The 20574-nt window shown below is 49.4% G+C and overlaps 5 protein-coding genes across 5 annotated transcripts; 2 read left to right on the top strand and 3 right to left on the bottom strand.

The window, feature by feature from the left end:
- Nucleotides 1-1249: 1249 nt before the first annotated feature.
- CTRU02_202601 (uncharacterized protein) lies at nucleotides 1250-2813 on the top strand (the record flags this gene model as incomplete). Its single annotated transcript, XM_036720015.1, has 2 exons — nucleotides 1250-1662; nucleotides 1727-2813. The coding sequence occupies 2 exons, from the start codon at nucleotides 1250-1252 to the stop codon at nucleotides 2811-2813; spliced, it is 1500 nt and encodes a 499-aa protein (XP_036588717.1).
- Nucleotides 2814-6846: 4033 nt separating this feature from the next.
- Nucleotides 6847-9247, top strand: CTRU02_202600 (oligopeptide transporter; the record flags this gene model as incomplete). Its single annotated transcript, XM_036720014.1, has 3 exons — nucleotides 6847-7150; nucleotides 7209-8019; nucleotides 8098-9247. 3 exons carry the CDS (start codon nucleotides 6847-6849, stop codon nucleotides 9245-9247), a joined length of 2265 nt encoding a protein of 754 aa, XP_036588716.1.
- Nucleotides 9248-9719: 472 nt separating this feature from the next.
- On the bottom strand, nucleotides 9720-11847 carry CTRU02_202599 (uncharacterized protein; the record flags this gene model as incomplete). The annotated part of the gene is made up of 2 exons (XM_036720013.1): nucleotides 9720-11457; nucleotides 11516-11847. The coding sequence occupies 2 exons, from the start codon at nucleotides 11845-11847 to the stop codon at nucleotides 9720-9722; spliced, it is 2070 nt and encodes a 689-aa protein (XP_036588715.1).
- Nucleotides 11848-12306: 459 nt separating this feature from the next.
- Nucleotides 12307-15483, bottom strand: CTRU02_202598 (carboxylesterase-lipase family protein; the record flags this gene model as incomplete). The annotated part of the gene is made up of 5 exons (XM_036720012.2): nucleotides 12307-12535; nucleotides 12608-12794; nucleotides 12862-13866; nucleotides 15025-15370; nucleotides 15433-15483. 5 exons carry the CDS (start codon nucleotides 15481-15483, stop codon nucleotides 12307-12309), a joined length of 1818 nt encoding a protein of 605 aa, XP_036588714.2.
- A 767-nt stretch (nucleotides 15484-16250) lies between these two features.
- Nucleotides 16251-18494, bottom strand: CTRU02_202597 (exo-beta-glucanase; the record flags this gene model as incomplete). Its single annotated transcript, XM_036720011.1, has 2 exons — nucleotides 16251-16399; nucleotides 16466-18494. The coding sequence occupies 2 exons, from the start codon at nucleotides 18492-18494 to the stop codon at nucleotides 16251-16253; spliced, it is 2178 nt and encodes a 725-aa protein (XP_036588713.1).
- Between the last annotated feature and the right edge of the window lie 2080 nt (nucleotides 18495-20574).

Raw genomic sequence — 20574 nt, 5'->3', positions numbered from 1 at the left:
CGAAGCTGTGGGCCAAAGCGGCTGCTTGACGCTCGGTTAATCCATGGATAGAAATATCTCTTGGTGCTACCTTTACCATGTTGCCAACACGTGATATGAGTGTTTAGGAAGTATCCCGCGGAAACATACAATGCTTGATGACAAGGATATCCTTTCATGAATGACTTTCGACAGTGGTGAAATAAGCTTTAAATGACTAGCTCTGGATCGGCCAATGGCCAAGAATGATCGTGGTCTCTACTTCGTCGCAGCTTTCGAACATTGGAGGAGCTGTGGGCTGAAGTTGGACTTTGCTTCTGTCTCGCCTTGGCCATAACTGGCAAGTGTAGGGTAGATTCTGGTTGACCGTTCAAGAGTCGACCAAACAGTCGTCAATACCAGTGTCAAAGCGTTCAACTGAGAGATCAGAGTTATGTGAGTTGTTTTGAATCATGTGAATATTCCAGCTTTAGACAAACGGAATCCCCGGAAGGCCGCGGAGAGCCCGCGAGTGCTCTACGTCATTCCTTTCAATCTTCCTTCGTGTCTGTAGTTCCAATACCTAGTTAGCTTTTTCTATTTTCTGCTAAAGCCCGGTTATAGCTTTCCCGACTCGAATCAGAAAGCACAAAGTAGCGAGAAGGGAAGTCTGATGTTGGGAGTAGCGACATCTCCTCGGAGTTGCACAACCCACAGACACGGCCCTGATTGCTCATAAGATAGTACAAAGGTTGTAGGCTACTATAGTTCTTTCAAAGTATAAACGATTTCAAATAAAGCAGCATCACTAAAGATGATAGCGACATATCGGACCACGGGACTTGCAAACTCCTCCGCTTGTAGGACTTTTAGAGCCACGCAATTGATGAACTAGAGTTAAGGACACTGACTATAAGTGGCAACCATGCTTCGGACTCTTCTAGAAAGGAAAACTGCCTCGCCAGGAGATATTTGAAAACAAAGGGCCGATTTCCCGATTTTTGTGTTGCGCGCTCAGCACTATTCGCATAGAAATCAGAAGGAAGGACCTGCCTCCATAGATCTTTTGCTCATGAATTGGAGTATGTTGTATGCATGCACGATGGAACTCACGCCTGGTCGACAACCGAGCCTCGGCACAACAAGATTGCGTTTCATGACTCTCCTGCGTCGGTAACACGCCGCACAGTCCTCAGCAGCACAACCCGAACAGTTCGTAACAAACAAAAACAACGCAGAAACCATCAAAGACGAGGACTTCGCTCTCGTGTTCGTTTCTACATTAACTGCCATGGATCCAATCAGTATCATAACTGCCGCTGCGTCCCTGGCGGGTGCTGTCTTCGCGGCCTCTCTCAAAATCAAGGACACCTTTGATGAGCTCGATAACGCCCCGCAGAATGTCTGCGACATTGCCGAAGAGATTTACGCCGTTAAATATGCTCTCACTCAAGTTGAGGACGTTGTACGCCGAGACCCCAACGTCATTGACCGGCTCGCACTGGAAGATGTCTTCGCCTTGGCGGTCAAAGGTTGCCATGCAATATTGATGTCTATCCATAAGGAGTACGAGCAGCTTTTTGCTCGGAAAGACTGGAAGGCGAAGTTCATGGTCATCTGGAAGGACAGCGAGATGACGCGTCTGCTGGATCGACTTGACAGGAAGAAGGCTACACTGACGCTGCTTACGCAAACACTCAACCTGTAGGTTTTATCTCAAAGGGAGATAACTTGAGACTTTTATGAGATACTAATACGGCACTAACAGCCGATCGACACAAGACATCAAGGACCTTCTTCTACAGAACCAATCGACGCTAATCGCGGCAAGCCAGGACAAAACCGATGAGGTTGTGCATTCCTCAGAGCTTCAAGCCAGATACTCTTCAGAAGAGACACTTGTCAACGATCTCCACGCAGATAACGAATCCGTGCTGAGTACGACGGAGTTTGATTTCGACTTCGACTTGATTAACACGCGTACCTACAGACGAGCACTTGCGAGGGCACAAACAGCTAGCAAGATCTCAAAACCTGCTTCAATCAACGTGGATAAGCCACTTCCCCAGATTATGGCTGAGAAGTCTCCCGTATCATCGGAATCTGGCCAAACAGAGGTTTCTGACATTGCCACGAGCCCAGTCAACTTACCCGGGACCCAACCTTCGTTAAGTCGTGCGACAACACTGCTGCCTGAAACTGAAGGAATTGAGCTCGGTGTTTTAAACTCGGCACTTGCGGGAGCCTCGTATAACGAGGGTTTGCAATCCACAGAGCAAATCGATGTCCCGGCGAGGCTGGATTCAAAGTCAGGGTCTAAAGTCGCAGTATCGGTGCTCCAAGAGGAGCCGCAGGGTGAAAGAGACTCGAAACACCCGTATCGAAAGAGGCCGCATAAGCATAAATCAAGAAACCGGCTTCAGTCAGGAGAAAGTACAGAAAAGCCTCACAGGAGACGAATCCATGGAAAACCACCTTTGCCAAAGCCCTTCGCGGATTTCACTTCACGACACGCAGCATCGCAATTGGAATGTGGCACTGAAGCGATGAAACAAACATCGGAAGAAATGGTCCAAACCAATTCAAATGATGCTGAAGGCGAAGGTGATGCGTCAAAATACAGGCATAAGGGTGGCTGTAAACATGATTCCCGACACAGACTTCGCGCGAACAGATCCGGTAGTAAGGAAAATGATGAAGGCGCTTCTGCTCTCCTGTCTAAAGCGCTCAAAGGGAGACATCCGAGAGGGGTTCACCGTGCTGTTGGTATGGTAGAGGATTCAATGCGCCATCTAAGCATCACGGACTCTGTGCCACTGAGAAGTGAAAACGGGCGACGAAGGCAAGCTGTATGATCTGGTTAACGTAATTATGCATAATTGACAACAGATCAGAAAAACCAAGCAAAAATAAGTCTAGACAGCGCCTAGTTCCATGAGTAGACGTAGAGAGACTATCGCAGAGGCGCTGATAAAGCAACTGATAAGAGTCGCACAATGTTCAAGTGGAAGGGCATATCGACACGAAGTACAGCACTGTTGACTTGCAATAAGGCAGGCTACCTTTTTACTCACAAGTGACAAATGAATTGTTCCTTACGTAGGCAGTATACGACAACAAAGCTAACCGGTCAATAACGAGCCGAGATCCGACGTGAAGAAGCCAACCGCCATCCACTTTACAAAGCTGCTCAGGATGCTTACCCATCTATCTGCCTCCTCACTCTCAGGTAGGCCTTGGCGCGCTGCAAAGATCCCTTGAGCGCTTCAAAGGTTCCAGGCGCTTGACGAAGCTGGGTCCAGAGCCCGGCGTGTCAGGGCGCGCCAAACCGCTTTCGGTGCAATGTCCGGGGCTGGAACTTGATGTACCCCCTCCTATGAGGACTGCCCGTTGCGGGAACATCCTGCTTGTGGTCAGAACCTAAGATACGGGGAGGTCAGGCTGCGTGGCTGTATGCAATATCTCGTGGTCATACACCGTAATAATACCGCATCGGGTCATTTGGGGAGCACCACCTCCCCCCCTGATCCCGATTGTTGTCGGGTGTAACAGTGTGTACCTCGCCGACCATTTTGGTTCTGGAATGACATTCCCATTTAGTGTCAGATTGCGGATCCTACGACAGCGGCCACAGGGCGTAAGGGTGTTTCTATTGGAGAGGTGCTATATCAGATTAGTGAATTGTAACTTCTTATTTCGTGATGGTCTAGAAATAGAAGTTCTTCACGTCGCTTGGCGAGCAAACATGTCAGGATGGTCGATGATGTTTTAACTGAAAGGCGTACTTGGGATAATCCACAAAAGAATTGTCACTAAGGCTGTGGAGAAACTGGAGTAGAGAACAGTCAAGCTTTGCGACAGCTCTTGGCCCATCTTTAAAAATTGGCGACGAAGACGTGATGAGCTTGGCTGATGGGGACGAGCCCAACATGCCGGTAAAGGGTTCCCTCTCTTTGACTCCAGAATACCAACAAACCCCGGACTGCGGCGGGAGCCTGCATATACTGCACCGGTGGCCACCGTTTCCGCTACATGCTACGGGGCGACACCCCCCCTATTATTGGCGCACTCAGAAGGCAAACTCCCCACACACCACATGGGCAAACATTGGCGGGCTTGGAGGTGGTGGGTAGGACGGGACGCGCGGGGGGTTACCCGATGCAGAGGCTCCTGGAGGGTCAAAACTGCAAAAGTGCTGATAGTGCTTCGATGCTAGAGGTAAGGCGATGATTGGAGAAGGCTTGGAGATAGAATGAAGGTAGTGTTGGTGATTGCTCAATTATAGCCTAATGCAGCTAGGGGATGTAGAAAAGAAGTCAGGCAGGCCTCTACCCGAGAGCTTGGGTTGAGCAGAAGGATTCGATCAACTCCATTTCAGGATGGTAAGACTTGTTTGCCACGCCGATTTGTAAAATTCAAAAGCGTCCAGGACTAGCGACACTGAATGAAGATGTTCCCTCTCGAGAGAGAATCAAAAACATTGCGATACAATTCACAGTGATGCGCTATCGGACTTATCAAGGGTGTATTGATAATGAAATGAAAATGACTGACAGAATTCACGTAATATGAGGTGTAACAGATGAGAAAAAAAAGCTGATACGGAGAGATACTATGGTCCGTTCCTCCATTCATACATCGTTAGAATTGTTGGCGGCTCCGGGTCTTGTCTAGTCGACATGCTTAAACATTAGAAGCGGTAGCCAAAAAACGCCTAATTTCCTGGCGAAGCCAGACTAATTCTGGTTAGAAAGACTTCCAAGGGGGCACTTTTGGAGAGGCTACCAAGAACAATCCAAGCAAGCCACTGCCAGTCAGCCAGTATACTTACTTTTGTTGACACACAGAAACATCTTGAAAGGTCACGAGGGTGCTCAGCAGCGTATGAGGCCCCTCGCTGGGTGACGGGAGGCGCTGTACTTCGCAAACGACATGAATTGCCTGTTTTTGAGACAGTGATCTCGGTTGTAGAGTATTTGTGCATTCTCTGTTGCATAACTTAAGAATAATACGGTAATAACAAGGTTGTACGGAGTACTTATGCATCCATCAGCAACAACAGACACACACACACACACCCAGCTGGGGCGACATCAAGGTCTGAATTGAGGATGTAGGGGGTTGAAAAGGCACCCGCATTTACCCCAATCACATACAAAGCTTCTGCAGCCAGCTGAAAGCACCTACCGCACGATGCGCCCCCTCGGGATCCGTGATTCAAGGGCAGAAGGTCTGCTCCAATAGAGACCCCTGTGGCCCAATATCGGGGACCTTTTGTAGCGCGTCTCGACTCTCACGACAAATGGTATGACGATCAGGTCTATCATCCCGCCAAGACAACTTGAAAAGTAACAAAAGATGCTCCGTCAAATCAAAAGCATCGGCGAGTCATCTGGAGCATCGTTATCACAGAACAGCCAGCAGTACGGAGTACCAGGTCATGAATAACGAACTGGTAGTCCCTTCTTGTGCTTTCTCTGACTCTGGCGCCCAAGTTTAAACATAAAATTAAAAAAAGATAATTTTTTTAGTACCGTAAAAAGGCACCAATCTGGTATAGCTGAGTCTTGGAAGCATCCGACAACCCCAGCATGCTGGCCACAACCGAAGGATACCGGCTCGGCGATCAATGTACTTTGGAGGAACTCCGCGTCAAATTTGATGGGGTTCTTTCGCTAGGCTCCGCCGCCGTAACGGCGAACACCTCTTGATCGAGGCTGGCTTTCTTGGCTATCCCACCCTTGTTCGTGTTTCTGTGCCGCCGCCTCCTGTCTCTGGCGACCGTTAGTAGCGTACAGATTACTGCTTCGTGCCGTTTAGTGGCTGACGTCCACCACTCTTAGTACTCACACACGCTGTCCGATCTCTCTTGGCTGGCTTTTTGGCGGTCTTGGGTGGCTGTTTCCAAGGAAGCTTAATACTCTGTACACACGACATCTCTCGTGCCTCGGTAAACGACTCCATGATTTGCCCCGTCGAGTTTGTGGCTGTCCAAGATTGCCATGACAGGATTACCTTCTAGAACGCCACCAGAAACAGGTCGACCACTCACAGGAAGAAAAGTTGACGGATCGCGCTCATCGCGTTGGCCTGCAGGAAAGGTTGTACGTACATCCCATGGTCAAAGGGTGGCTCTGGAACGCGGACACTCCATGTGACATTAAGGACCTGCCTATTCTAGAATTGTCGGACAGCTGAGGCTTACAGAAACATCAAATGTCCTTTCAGATGATGCCTCAAGGGTTAGGGGCGGTGGATAGGTCAGGGTTAGTGAAGATGGACACGGAGGCGAGACGAACGACACCCTCCTCTCTGCCGACTATGCCAAAGTAAGCAACACTACAGCCCGTATCCATCTGTCATAGCTTAACAGCGTTTGCCCCAATTGTTGCATGTGGGATAGCTTGCCCCCCCATGTTCTCCGCACTATACATCCTTATCTGCTCTGGACCCCTGCACAACTTATTAGGTGGGCTACCAACACCTCGGAGCAGGGGTTCCACGTCGGTGCCTCTCGTAGATGCTAAGCCCGTGTTGATTGCTGGAAGGCAACTCTCGTTGCCTTGCATAGTACCAGTAGGTTGACATTCCCATATCTCTGGATCGTGTGTGTTAGGAGAACAGGGGGGCCCGACATGGTGCATGTGTGGTCTAGCAGGGGCCTGGCTCGGAATAAGCAAAAAGAAAAAGACGCGGCAGAGAGTACGACGGTACCATGGCCGAGAGATAAATATCATCTATCCCGTCCTACCTCACATTTGACTCGATTTCTCTCGTCTCGCTGTTCCCTCACCCCGCCTTCTGCCGTTCCACACTCACTGCCTCGCGCAGGGAACTTCTTTTTTCGCGTCATCCCACACAGGGCAACGTCTGCAACAAGAAGCAGTCATGGCTGAAGAAAAGACTACCCCGGTGCCTGTGGCCCGGGTCGCCAGCGCCGAACCGCGTCCGTCACATACCGGCAGCGCCAGGGTTCACCCAGATGAGAAGGGCGCCATGGGTGGCGAATGGACTGAGCCTACCGTCGACACCAAGGTCCCTGAGACCGATGAGGAAACTAAGGAGGAGGATCTGTACCGTCCGCTTCTGATGGACCCTAACATTCCCCATGAGGAGCACATCTTGACCGTTCGTGCCATTGTCGTTGGCTGTATTCTCGGCTCCCTCGTCAACGCCTCCAACTTGTACCTTGGTATGTTTTACCAGTGTCGCGTTTTCCACCTTGTCACTTCTCTAACAGCCCAATGCAGGTCTAAAGACTGGTTTCACCTTTGTGGCCTCCATGTTCGGTGCCATTTTCGGTTACGGTATCCTCAAGCTCCTCTCGCAGTCCGGCCTTCCTATCATCGGCAAAGCCTTCGGTCCTCAGGAGAACAGTATCGTTCAGGCTGCTGCCACGGGTGCAGGTGGTATTGCCGGTATCTTCGTCGCCGGTATTCCTGCCATGTACCGTCTGGGAGTCATGGACAGCACTCCATCTGGCGACATTGGCAAGATCTTCACTCTGACCATCTGCTGTTCCTTCTTCGGTCTGTTCTTCGTCACGCCTCTCCGCAAGTTCTTCATCATCCGGACCGCCAAGGAGCTCAAGCTCATGTTCCCCACCAACACCGCCACGGCTCTGACCATCCGCTCGATGCATGCCGGTGTCGCCGGTGCGCGTGAGGCCGTCAGCAAGCTCAAGGCTCTGGGTGCTGCATTCGGTGCCTGCATTGTCCACCGTGTGGCTTCGTATTACGCCATTGGCATTCTGTACGACTGGCACGTCTTTACCTGGATCCACATCTGGAGCGGCCACACGTCGTGGGCCATGAACATTGAGTCGTGGGGTTGGTACTTTGAGTGGACGACCGCCTTCATCGGCTCAGGTATGCTCATCGGTATGAACTCAGCCTGTTCGATGATGGGTGGTGCTATCTTGGCTTGGGGTCTGATCGGCCCCGTACTCGTACATTATGGAGAGTGCGTCGGTATCGACGTGAGCGACGATATGCCCGAGTGGAAAGGAACCTATTCTTTCACATCCTTGTCCAACCCCCGAAACCCCTCACCCAGATATTGGTAAGTTTCTGACCCTAACTCATCCTAACCACCTACTCCTCCTCCTTTCCCCGCATGAGAACTAACTCGTCGATAAAGGTTGCTTTGGCCAGGTGTCATGATCATGGTGTGCTCCTCCATGGCTGAGCTCATCGTTCACTGGAAAATCATCTACCTCGGCTTTGGCGCTGGATGGAAGTCGATCTGTATCTCCCTCCACACCCTCGCCATGAAGCGTGGCAAGCGCATCGAATACTTCGCAAAGCGTGCTGAGGCAGAGGAGAAGATTGACGAAAACACCGTCCAAGATCCCGCTACACCCGACCAGCAGGTCGCTACCTGGATCTGGGTTGTTGGCCTGTTCGCGTCCATCATCTTGGCCATTATTGTCATGGCTTTGCAATGGGAGGTGAACGTCGGCGTCACAATCCTCGCCCTGGTTCTCTCTTTCTTGTTCTCCTTCCTCGCCATTCAGATCGGTGCCGTCACCGATCAAACACCTCTTACCGCCGCCGCAAAGGCCGCTCAGCTCGTCATCGGTGGTGCGACTACTGGTGCCGGATACAGCGTTAAGCACGCGCAGCGTATCAACCTCATCACTGCCGGTCTTGCTGCCGGAGCCGCCGATGTTGCTACCGCTCTGACGGCCGATTTCCGCACTGGTTTCCTCCTGGGTACCCCGCCCAACAAGCAGTTCATCGCGCAGGCTATCGGCACATTCTGCAGTGTCTGGCTTGCCCCTGGCCTGTTTGTTCTCTTCACAACCGCCTACCCGTGTATCCTGGATGCCGAGATTGACCACTGCCCCTTCCTGGTGCCATCCGTCAGTGCTTGGGCAGCTGTTGCCCGTGTGGTCACGGAGCCCAACGTCTCCATCCCTCTCTCCTCCGGAATCTTCGCCATCGTTTTGGGCGTTGTCTCCATCCTCCAGGTCATCTTCCGTCACTACTACCTCGTCGGCCCCCGCGAGAAGTACCAGGAGTGGTTGCCGAACTGGGGAGCCATCGCTCTGTCGTTCGTTATTCCTGGTCCCGTCTTCGTCAACGCCGCCTTCTTGGGTGCCATCATTGCCTTCATCTGGCGCCGCTACAAGCCCGAGAGCTTCGATGTCTACGGTTATGCCATTGCCGCCGGTATGATTGCCGGCGAGGGTATGGGTGGTGTCATCGGCGCTGCTCTCCAGCTCGGTAACGTCTCTGGAGACAGATACGGAACCAAGGGCCTTGCCTGCCCTATGGACTCATGCTAGATGGCGTTTAGTCTATGTCAAATGTTGAATATGTAATTGTCGCTTGGAGAGAAAGATACCAAAATCGTAACGAGTAGTAATTAGTCAAATAATACCCTGCCAGCTTTGCTTGGCAAGTTTGTCACAATATTATGCCTGATACACTTAACCATTTTTATGTGATAGTGATAACCTTTAAAAACCTGCAACAATGCTGTCTATTACTGCCATTTCTGAACATCAAAAGAAGACAGCACTAGCCCTAGGTGCTGTTCAAAGAACTAACGTTTGCTCTTGTGTCTTCATTGATTACTTTAGGAGGTTAGAGCCATTCACTTTTCAACATTGAGCCTACGATTTAGATGTAGGCATTACCTTCCACAGATTATTTTAATCGCCAGCCTTTCAAGAAATCTTGGTATTAATAGTATTCAGCTTCTTTCATTGCTTTCAATTCTCATCAGTCATCAAATTCCCGAATCTCAAAACTCTCCTACGACTCTGCTGGCGTCAAGCTTGGTGATCGATCTATACATGACTTGGCTTCCTCCCCATCACCTCGGCGTACCGTTACAAATGCTTTCCTTGCCGTTGCCTCCATATCCCTAGTCGAGCTCGCTGGGTTAAGCACGTCGCCCACATCACGGCCATGTCGTATTGTAGCCAGTGAACTACTCTTCCACAGCGCCACATCGCCTTCACGATTAGAACTTATGAGCGTCAAAAACAGAAACAAAGCCGCTGACAGTATCATGATTCCGTGCAGCGTGATCCATGGCCATTTGATTCGGTAAAGCGTGGTAAGTCTGCCGACATTTCCCTGGTAGCTTAGAGTTCCGTCTCGGAAACGATCGTCTTGTCCCGTCTGTTGTTCGAATTGCGGGTCAAAGTTCCTGCGCATCTCATTTGTCATACTCGTGGCTAGCGAGGAAAAGATGCTGGTGATGTCGTTTCGCGACCAGGTCCAAAGGCCGTTCAGCGCCGGGGGGTCGGCCTCCATTCCCCCCTGCAGATGCAAGTAGGGACCGAAGGAGGCGCCGTTGAACCCTACAGCGCCCTTGCCTAACTTTTTGTCAAGCTCTTCGTGAATCTCAGTGCCGTTGTTCCAATTGCCACGGAACATGCTCTGAAAATGAGCGCTTAGTGACTTGACGGAGTCCGGAGCTATGCGATATCTGTCTTCCGTGCTGTTGTTGGGGGATTCGAGGACCAAACTGGTATAGCCTACCACTGACCAGTACTTGTTAAACTCGAGAGTTCCAGCCTCTTCAACAGGTAAAAGGTTCTCCGGCTGGCCATTCTCTTTTTCGTCGAGTCGCTTCCAGGAATCAGGGTCACGCCTAAAGCCAGGAGCTTGCGTGACGTTCTCTTTCAACTTGTTCCCCTCCACAGCAGAGTTAACGTGCTTAACGCAATAGTATAGGGAGCATTCCGTGGCTTTCATGGGAAAGTCAGGCCACAGCTTTAATCCGTTCTTTCCATCGCTGTCCCCCGGCGTGAAAGATGTCGACTTGTTCAAAGTCTCTACATCGGGGTAGATGAGGCTCATGGACCACAGCAGGGTGTTTATGTCTTTCATAGTAACTGTTCTGTTCGGATTTCCGGTTCCGAATGACGTGATGGCGTATTTTTTATCGCTATAGACTGACACAGACTCATTACCCTTGCAATATGCCTGCGACGCAAAGTTGCCGTTGTAAGGAGGGCAGCCATCAATGTTGGCAATGAAGTGGCCGTTGGGGAGTGCAAATGCAGTGCTCTGCACCCCTTTGCCGCCATACCCAGTTCCTGGAATTGCAAGAAACACGTCTCCAAAATCTTCAACACGTTTGAGTTGTGAGCTGATGTCGCTACATCGATGACAGATGCCGAGTGTACTGAACTGGTCAAAAGTACAGTTGCTCGTTGGACACTGAACCAGGGCATCCTGCTCCGACTCCCATACCGGCCTGGAGAGCCCGTTCAGAATTGCACCCTGCATAGAAAGCGGTATGTCGGTTGCCACATCGTAGTTTGAACTTGTAGAGTTGGTATTTTGTCGTTCAGTCACCATCGTTCTGCCCATCGAGTAATATGGAGCTCGAGAGTTCAACGCTGGAAGCATATCGTTACTGTTGCTTAAGCTGCCACGTGTGAAGACGACAGTCTCCTCGAACTGAATAAGTTGCTGAGCGAGAGGGTCGAGGCCAACCGCAAGCAATGTAAGTATGGCGCCGAGTTGTACAATCCATCTGTTGAACTTGATAAGTTTCAAACCTCTGCGAAACAATTATGATCAAAAGCTCTTACCCTCCTTTAGTCTTGAGTAGAATTCTCAAGCTTCCCAGTGGACCGCGGGTTGCCGCATCAATCCGATCAAAATCGATCAGCGGGCGTTCCTCTCGCGCGAACAATATCCATTTCCACTGAGCCATGCACTCAGCGATCGCAAATGCCACAGCCGCCTTTATAATGACGGAGAGAATCGACACAATAGCGTTAAGCGTCACCCCTTCCCAAACAAATACGCTTTCTCCATCAAAGTGAGCGAGTAGTATCACCATCGCGATGAACGAGACCGTTGCGCCTACCACCACGGCGTACTCCGGGCCCCATGCTGACCATCGCAATGAACTGAGCATTTTGACGCGCAATACAAGAAATCGCAAGCGATGGGAGAGAACTTCAAATTTTGGTCTTGCAAGCCAAGGTTTTATTCATCATCAAGTCCAGCTTAGGCAGAAGTTAACGAATTGTGGCGAAGTCAGCAGCTAGATGAGACAAAGGGGGCTTATCTGGCGGATTGCTTTTTTCGACCTGTCGTAGCGTTACACCAACGAGCTCTGAAGGATTTAAACCCTGTCTTTTCTTCCCTGATTCCGATTCCTTCATGTCGAGCTCTCAGTCCGAGTTCTAAGCGCTTACTTGGAAGAGTAGGACACCTGATGTCACGCTTTTGGATCAGCACTATTATCGATATTTTCCGTCTCAAAAGATTCGTCAGACTATTTTCTTATTAATGAGCGATGTCACGTTGGAGTCTCCAAGAAGTCTGTCCCTCAGGAGCTAGACTCGTCGTTTTCGCTTGAAATGCGCCAAAATTAGTGAGACTGGTTCCCAGCGAAGATCTGCCCAAGTTTTACAAGCTCATCCCACCGCTCATCTGGCTGAATCTGAATTTTCCCATCAGGTGTCATGACCTTCATTTGCTCAACTGAAGTGGTTCCGAAGCTGTACATGTCATCCCCATTTACAAATGCAACCAGTATCTGGATCCAGTCTTCCATTAGCTGCCTTTCAGCCGGAGTTGGTTCATGGCATATTGCGAAACTACCGACTTAAGATTAGCAAGAGGAACGATGGAATGCTTCCGACAGTGAATGCAAGGACGAAACCACGTACTTCCAAATGGGCTGGTCCATAGCATGAGCCACGCCAAAGGATGCTGGCGCCACGTTTTCATTGATGAAGGACATCCGATATGCGATATGATACCGCCATACATCTCGAAGCTCAACGCCATTGTCCACTAGCGCCTTGGCTAAGGCTCTTGAAGGTGCGCGGACCTGACCGTCAGCTACGATGAAGCCTGTACAGCGTAGTATGATTAGCACGAAGCGCCGCCCAAATATGCCGTGGTCTTTTTGCACTCTTACCAAACATTTTCTGCCAATCTTCTAATTGATCCGAATGAAGCAGCTTGTACTGCTGAATGGCTCGATCGGTGACATCCGGGGCGTAGTAGTTTGAGATTTGAAGCCGCAGGGCATTCAGTGTTGGTTCGGTAGGAGGATTGTATGACGAATATAATGTTTCTTCGTTCCGTACCTCGCCAATCAAGATTCGGTACCCTCTTCTTTTGAACTCATCTGCAAACTCTTTGCTTTGGAGGTACTCAATCATTCCAGAGTGAACAAACACATCATCCGTGACTGGTCGGAAAGTGTGGTTCTTCATCTGAGGGAGCGCCTGCAAGAGTTCTTTCGAGCTTTTCTGTCGCAGCACCGCAAGTTTCTCTGTGCCGGCTAGCTCTAGGTCGATTCCAAAGTATTCGCAAAGCTCGTCAAACTGGCCCTGAACGTCTACCAAAGACTTGGGTTGAGCAGGAATCGCGTTTGAATCCATGAAGATGCGTCGATAAAGCGAAGAATCATCGCCATCCTTGCGGAAATCATACAACATTTGAGCTTCGGCGCTGTATGCGCCGGCGCTACGGCCCGCCAAGGTAATGTTGTCCGGATCACCCCCGAAGTAAGTGATGTTGTCCCGCACCCACTCTGCAGCAACGCGTTGATCCCATAACCCGAAATTTCCGCTAGCTTCGCCGCCGCTTTCTTCTAGGAGATCCTTACCGGCAAGGAAACCAAATACATTTAATCGGTATCCAATAGCCACAACAATGGAGTTTAGGCCTCCCGTGGAAATCAGCTCGGTCGCGTCCATGCCGGGCTCCTGTGAGGGATTTCCCAGTTGAAACCATCCGCCATGAATCCACAACTTCACTGGCCATTTCCTTTTCTCCTCGCCCTCTTTCTGTACAGGAGTCCATATGTTGACATACAGACAGTCTTCACTTTGCGCGGCGCCTCCACCATCAGGCTTTAACACAGCGAAAGACCGTTGAGGACACACCGCTTTGAACGTGGTCGCATCATATGCCCCTCCACTGCCGTCAGTATACGAATATGATGCTGGGAGGGGACGAGCTTTTTTTCCATTTGAAGGCGCCTGTTGGTGGCAATGCATAGGGAACACCAGTATATCGACGGGACTTATCATCGAACTGGAGGCCACGGATTGTTCCTTTGTCGCCTAAGCTCAGTTCCACGGGCGCCTGCTGATATGAAATATTGTTGCCCATCTTGAGAAATGGCGACTTTTGGAATGCCCAGTGTTGTTGATAGTTATTTCCGTTCGAGTAAAACCAGTTCGTGATTTATCTCATGAGTTATGGATGGATGACCTGAGCTTTTAAATCATCGGTCATAAATTTGGACCCCGATACTCCGTATGCTCTATTGCGGGGTTGACGACCCCGCGAGATGAGTGATTACTACCTGGGAAGTGGAAGTACGTCTTCCGCTGTGTCAGGAAATGTGGGTTGTTAATCAGATATCTACATCCTTATCGCCCCGGAAAACATGTCAAAATGGCTGTTTCCTCTCGATTGGATTCCAGAGGCCTCTTTCAAACTTCTTTTAATGCGACATAATCGAATATTTGGTGAATGCCTAAAAAGTAGCAATATGGTAATAGTAACATTGTACCCGATACCTCCAACTTATGAAAATGGACGTCCAAACCTGTTGAATCCATATTAACTTCATCAAAGAAAAGAACACAAAAGCGTATATGCTCAGTACCAATTCAGCGTCGGAGCGCAAGATTCCTCCAGCTGCTCCAAAGCTAATGTCAAAATTTCTGTGTGGTCCAGTATGAGAAATAGTATCTCGACCTCAAATCGCTGCTTTCAAGTTCTTTTTCCTGACTACTCGCTGAGATTAATCAAATATGGAAATATCAACAGTTTTCTTTACGGAGAATAACATTCCATTTCTCCGGGTGGAACGCTTGGCCCGAGAAGTGCAAACGAGACTTATGGCATCCTTGAAGAATAGCATAAACGCCAGCACCAATGTTTTTGAAAGACATCAGCTCCTTTGGTGTTGGATTCTAGTACACAGGTTTAGTGGGTGTTAGAGGTCTCACAATCACAAATTTCTATCCAGGATAAGCTTGACACCAAAGGAAGAGAAAACTAACATCATTGCACCACCAAACGGCAACCTTGTATCCACAGCTAACACGGCCGCAATTACCTGGGCCGCCACCGTTACGGGGTCTTCCTGATACGTGAATAAGATGTCGCATAGCTTCCATTACTCGCATCGTATCGACTTTTGGGAAATTGTCGCAAATGACACCGTCAGGCGGAAAGGGGATCATTTCTTGGCGCTTCTGCAACTTCTCAAGGTCTCTTGCCAACGCCGCGGAATCGCCGGGATGGGAGGGTACTCTATAAGAGGGTTTTGCCTTTTTGAGGTGACGAACGACCTCCTCAATGGTGCCGTTGACAAGTAAAGCGTCGCTGTCGGGGCTAGCCTTGACTTCCCACTCGGGAGTGAAGACGCTGTATCCAGGGATTGGTGCCCCCAAGGCAAAAGTCTAATTATCTAGTTAGGTTACTTGAAGATGGAATGTTGGAGCCGGAGGAAAGTTATGCTCACCAGTTGTACCAGAGAAGCCAAAGCAAGAATTGAGAGACAGCTAGTTCGCATCTTGAAGGTAGTTGCTTGGATACTAGCAGTATGGTAGCTGGTGGGAACCTGTAGTAGAGGATAAGCACGCAAACCCCGCAAAAGCTGTCCAAATTGTGTATTTATATATCATACACGGACTGTTGGTTAATGATTTATCCATTTCTACTATCTTTCACCTTAATGAAACCTGGTTTTCTATTTGCTTACAACTGGTGGTACCACTCTCAAGCGACTACTCCTCAAAGCTAACAACAAATTTTGGCTGGTAGATGCAATTTTGATTGGAGAAGATTCCAGGACATGAGGGCCATGGTGACGCAAGATGTGGAGTTGGGATATTTTAATCTCTTTCGGATATAGCCAAGATGTATTCATTGAGGGAACTTAGTCACACTCTAAAAGACAAAAGCTGGATTCACAAGTAAACTCAAGTAGTTATTTGGTTTTGTCTGCGGTCATTGACGCAACGAAAGCAACTACATGAACTGTTCCGAGGTTCAAGCAAACCCCTTTCAGTTTTGGCTTTGACATTACAGTCCTTGCATTCTGTGCGCCTTGCCAACTTGGATATAGGGAGTATTAGACATCATGCTGAATTCTCGAACAAAAGCTTCATCGGGTCTGTGTTTTAAGAGACAATGGGTAAGAAAACTGATTCAGAAGCCGGTAACAGATGCAAAGAACGCCAAGATGAGTTTTGTACGACAATAATGAGTTGATAGTTGTCATCTTCAAATATCAAGCAGGTAGATAAAGTGATACAGCACTTGTGTTTACGGTATCGGTCAAGGCTTGCAACCCTTGTCTGAGTACTTGAAAGCACACTTGCCATCCGAGTCTGGTGCTGCCGAAGCCACTTGCTCTGCGGGAGTATCATAAAACCCGCACCATGCGATTTGGTACGTCGATCTATCCTCCGTACCAAAGGCCCAGGCTATTCGTCAGTTAGCGATAGTACTAACCTGGATATGTTCACGCAAAGGATTTTTGAGGTACTTACATGCGCAGCCGGGGTCAGATTCACAAGATTGACGCGCCCAGTCAGCACTTTCGCAACCAACTCGTCCTCCGTATACGTTCCCATTCTGAGTTCCACAAATTCCGCATTTGGGATCGGCAGCCGTTGTCTTCGCTGGAGCTGCCGTAGTAGTTGTTGGGTTGCGGTTGAGACTCCCCGATGAAGTCGCCGTGGGCTGCGCTGATCCTGTCGCCGACTGGACATATGAGCAGGCTTTACCATCCTGACGCTTTCTTCTTCGATTTCCTTGTCCTTGCGGCTCGGATGGACAAGCATTCCATCCGTTCCAGACCATGGCCATATGTTCAGGACTGTCGCCTCGCTTATACGAATATTCTACAACCCGGTCGCGGGCGTCTTGAGCCACCTTTCCCTTGCGGAAAACCACGTTCTTCTGTGACATCCAAACAGCAACAACACCGGCCACCAATGGGGCAGAAAAGGATGTCCCGTTCATAGGCCTTAGTTTAGTAAGGTCTTTGAGGTTCCTGGTGTCCGGGCAATTGACGTCCAAGCCGAGCGCCCAGGTGGTCACCAAGTCTCCTCGCTGGCTGAAAGTAGTTGGCTTGCCTTCTCGGTCAGTAGATCCCACCACGATTATGGGCATCTCGCGAGATAGGAGGGCTGGCATTGAATGTGGCTCCATGATTCCCTTCTTTGCGTCGTTACCCGCAGCGCAGACGATAGGCACGTCTAACCGGGTGATGCCTCTTATCAATGTGCGGTACATGCTATACATACCCTCCTTATCATTTTCATCCGCGGATTCTGCAAGCCAGCCTCCAGTCGAGGTGCTGAGAACAGCTTTCCCTTGCAGTCCCTTCGCCTTGATGTCGTCACGTACGGCCTGCCAACCCTTGGACATGCTAAACGGGTCTAAGCTCACGCGCACCACAACGAGGTTGGCACGCTTCGCCGAGCCAGTCGTCCTCCCCACCGTTTTTGAAACTGCACAGGTGCCGTGTTGAACATCTTTAACAGATAGCCGCCTCACATTCCACGTCTTGTCGATTTCTCGCCGCGTGATATGGGGCTCCGGTGGAATCAACTCCTGATGAGTGATGACAGGGCCGACGTCGATAACATAAATAGTTATACCCTCTCCGGCGGCGTCGTCGTAGATGTAGTTTGGCAAGGTTGTCTCCCCTGGCGGTGTTGCGAGCATACGAAGGTCTAGGATATTATTCTGTTCTGTCGGTGCCACTGAGGCCAGAGCCCTCTTTTGTTGGGATACGGTCGCAGATGACTCGGAGGTCGAATCAGGGACATTATCCGGGTCGGAATCGACGTCTGAGTAAGACCCGGCGTTGGGCTGAGTAGCGGCAACAACGCGATCCGCATCCACTTGGGTGAGCTGCTGTGCCGTTAAAGGTGCGAGCCAGGCGATCGGCACATCATTTTCATCTAATACCGAGTCGATGTTCGCCTCTCCCACTAACTTTGCAAGAGTGTAGTAGAAACCGTCTCGGTCTTCTTTAGGAGATGCGTCTTTAGGATAAATGATGTAAGCAGTGGTACCTGGATTGCTCGAGGTCGCCGGCGGCGCAGTACTAGTAGTTGTTGTGGCTGTTACCGTTGCTCCTGGTGTTGTGGGCTGACTTGGACCGGCTGATGGGTTCTCTTTTTCAGGATCGGGGTCCTCGGGGGTATCATTGCTCGGCAGAGACCCGGCGATGGTGGTTGCGCCAGCTGCAATCGGTTGTTTCACACCGCCGACGACGAACCAACCTCCTCCAACACCCCCAATAACTACGGCCCCGATGGGGACATCGACTGAATCACCATTCTTTACAGTAACAGTTGGAGCTGGGGCGGATGAGGTAGCCGTGGGCGTTAAAGTGGGCAAAGGCAGGGAGGTGGACTGTGCAGACACAGCGGTAGTATTATGATACTTGAAGGAAGATTGTGTCGAAATTGCTCTAGCCTTGATGAGAGGTAAGTCATCATGGTCTTTGGGCTGCTGGGCACTGCATGCTGTTAGAAACCAACTGAAAAAACGAATGTGTGTCATATTCAATTAACGAAAGACGAAAAGAAAGACTTGGGTAAGGGGCATCAGATAGGCTTGGTATTCCGAACTTGAAGACTTACACAGATTCTATATAGTGTGTGGCCGAGTCAGGTAAAAGAGCTCCATTTTCTTGACCATCGCGTCGCCCGGTGCCGAGAGCCAGACTAATATGATTGGTATCTTCAGCTTATGCTTTGCATCAATCAACTGGGATTAAGAAAATAACAGTAAGGATATCTAGACATATGGCAGTGACATTAACAGAAAGATGAGGTGATATCACTTGTCGCTGTTATCGGCCAGAAAACCTGTCATACTTTTTTGGTCGACTGTCTATTATACTTTGCCTAATGATTAAGGGCTGTCGATCACTCTTGTCACAAGCCTGCTCGTGCGAAATAGATGAAGGGGATGATATTATACTCTGACCGGCTGGTCCATGCTTTATAACACTGGCGGTGGAAACTGAAAGTGATTTTCACGGTGACTTTCCTCATTAATATAACAGAAGTTTGTCTGGGCGATGTGGTTTGTCACTTTGGGTATCTTTGAAAGGATAATCGCTGTGTAGAACGATGAGGTATTGACAAGGACATGAAACGCCTCGATGTATCTTTTTACCTACGGTTCAGGGAAAAGATCTGCAAGGCACACTGAAGCTCAAGCTACTGGAAATATGCATGGCCGTACATCGTGGGGTCTTCAATAACAGCAATGATCGATATAGAACTATGAAAGGTTTGAGACAGAGTAAGGTACACAGCCCCAATACATGTCTCGGTTGGTTCTGGCTGTCAGAGTAAGTCGCAAGTACGTAATCACGATCTTGACGAACGGTTTCTTTCTTTTCGCCAAACTTACCTGTCATGAGAATTAAGGGAGCACAGACATTTCTGGCAACCTTATTATTAAGCCAATGCATGGATCTACAATCTCCAAAGTATTTTTAGCAACAGACGCTCTGCCAGGTGTTCATGAGATGCGAAGCCACTCAGGGTCAACGAGGTCTTCGCTGACAAAATGGCTTGTGTGGGTTACTGATGCCGACTTCTACTGTCATATACACAGCGCAAAGCCCTCTATGACCTACAAATAACAAGTATCAGGCATGGTGTCTTCTACCGCTGTGGTAAAGGTTAAACCTGATATCTGCCGTAGCGCTGGTGTGGTTATCGGGACTTGGAAATTACAACGTCCGGTAATTTTGCTGAAATTCTTCACAGAAACAGTGCTTCAGTGTCAAAGACCTTGTGAGTCTTTTGAGGTGTGGGTATCGACTGACTTGCTACCCGCTTGGCGCAGGCTCTCTCAATAAGTGTCGAAAACGTCACAAAAGCCTTCTATTCATCAGCCAAGCCGCCCGCTTACTGATGATCCGTGACACGAATGAACCAAAGTTAAGTCCTGTTCAAGAGTCAAGAGTATGTACGAGATCGGAGTATTATAGGAAGCCCCAGTACGTCCTGCGGGGGATTCGCCCAAATTCCGTTGCCGGTTTATCCGAATTAAGCCTTTTATACATCATAGTTTAGCCGCATTGAGGTCTCTCGATCCCAAACCCGGTGAATATTCAAACCGAAAAAACCAAGACATGTAAGCAGCCCATTTGATCGGCCCTTCTCGTATAAATCTGAGCTTTACAGGCTGCGGAATAACTGTGTAAGATCACCTTCCCACCACCTCCTCCTCTGGTAAAAGTTCTCGTGCCATCCGTGCAATCTTTCCCCAGATACCGTGCTGATGAACGGCAGTAACAGAGAATAAAGATTAAGAGCCTATCATCCAGCTCCTACTAAGCAATTAGTGTGCGGAGAACCTGTTAGCGGGCCTTCGTATGACTTACACCTGATCATTCTTCCGTCATAGTCTATTACTTGGCGGGCAATGTACAACATACCAGCGCCCGAGATTCCACCTAATGGGGTAAAAAGGATGAAAAGCTGGGCTGTGTCACTAATAGGTATATACTCACTGTAAACAGATGTTCAATCAATATAGAAGTCCAACTATATAAGCCGCAGGGGCTTCAAGGAAACATTAAGATTATAATCATCATCAATTATACAGGAACGTCAACACA

The sequence above is a fragment of the Colletotrichum truncatum genome (genome assembly GCF_014235925.2).
Source record: "Colletotrichum truncatum strain CMES1059 chromosome Unknown Contig_0001, whole genome shotgun sequence".
Classification (NCBI taxonomy): Eukaryota; Fungi; Ascomycota; class Sordariomycetes; order Glomerellales; family Glomerellaceae; genus Colletotrichum; species Colletotrichum truncatum.
Note: the sequence above shows the minus strand (reverse complement) of the source record. Positions and strands in the feature narration are given on the sequence as shown.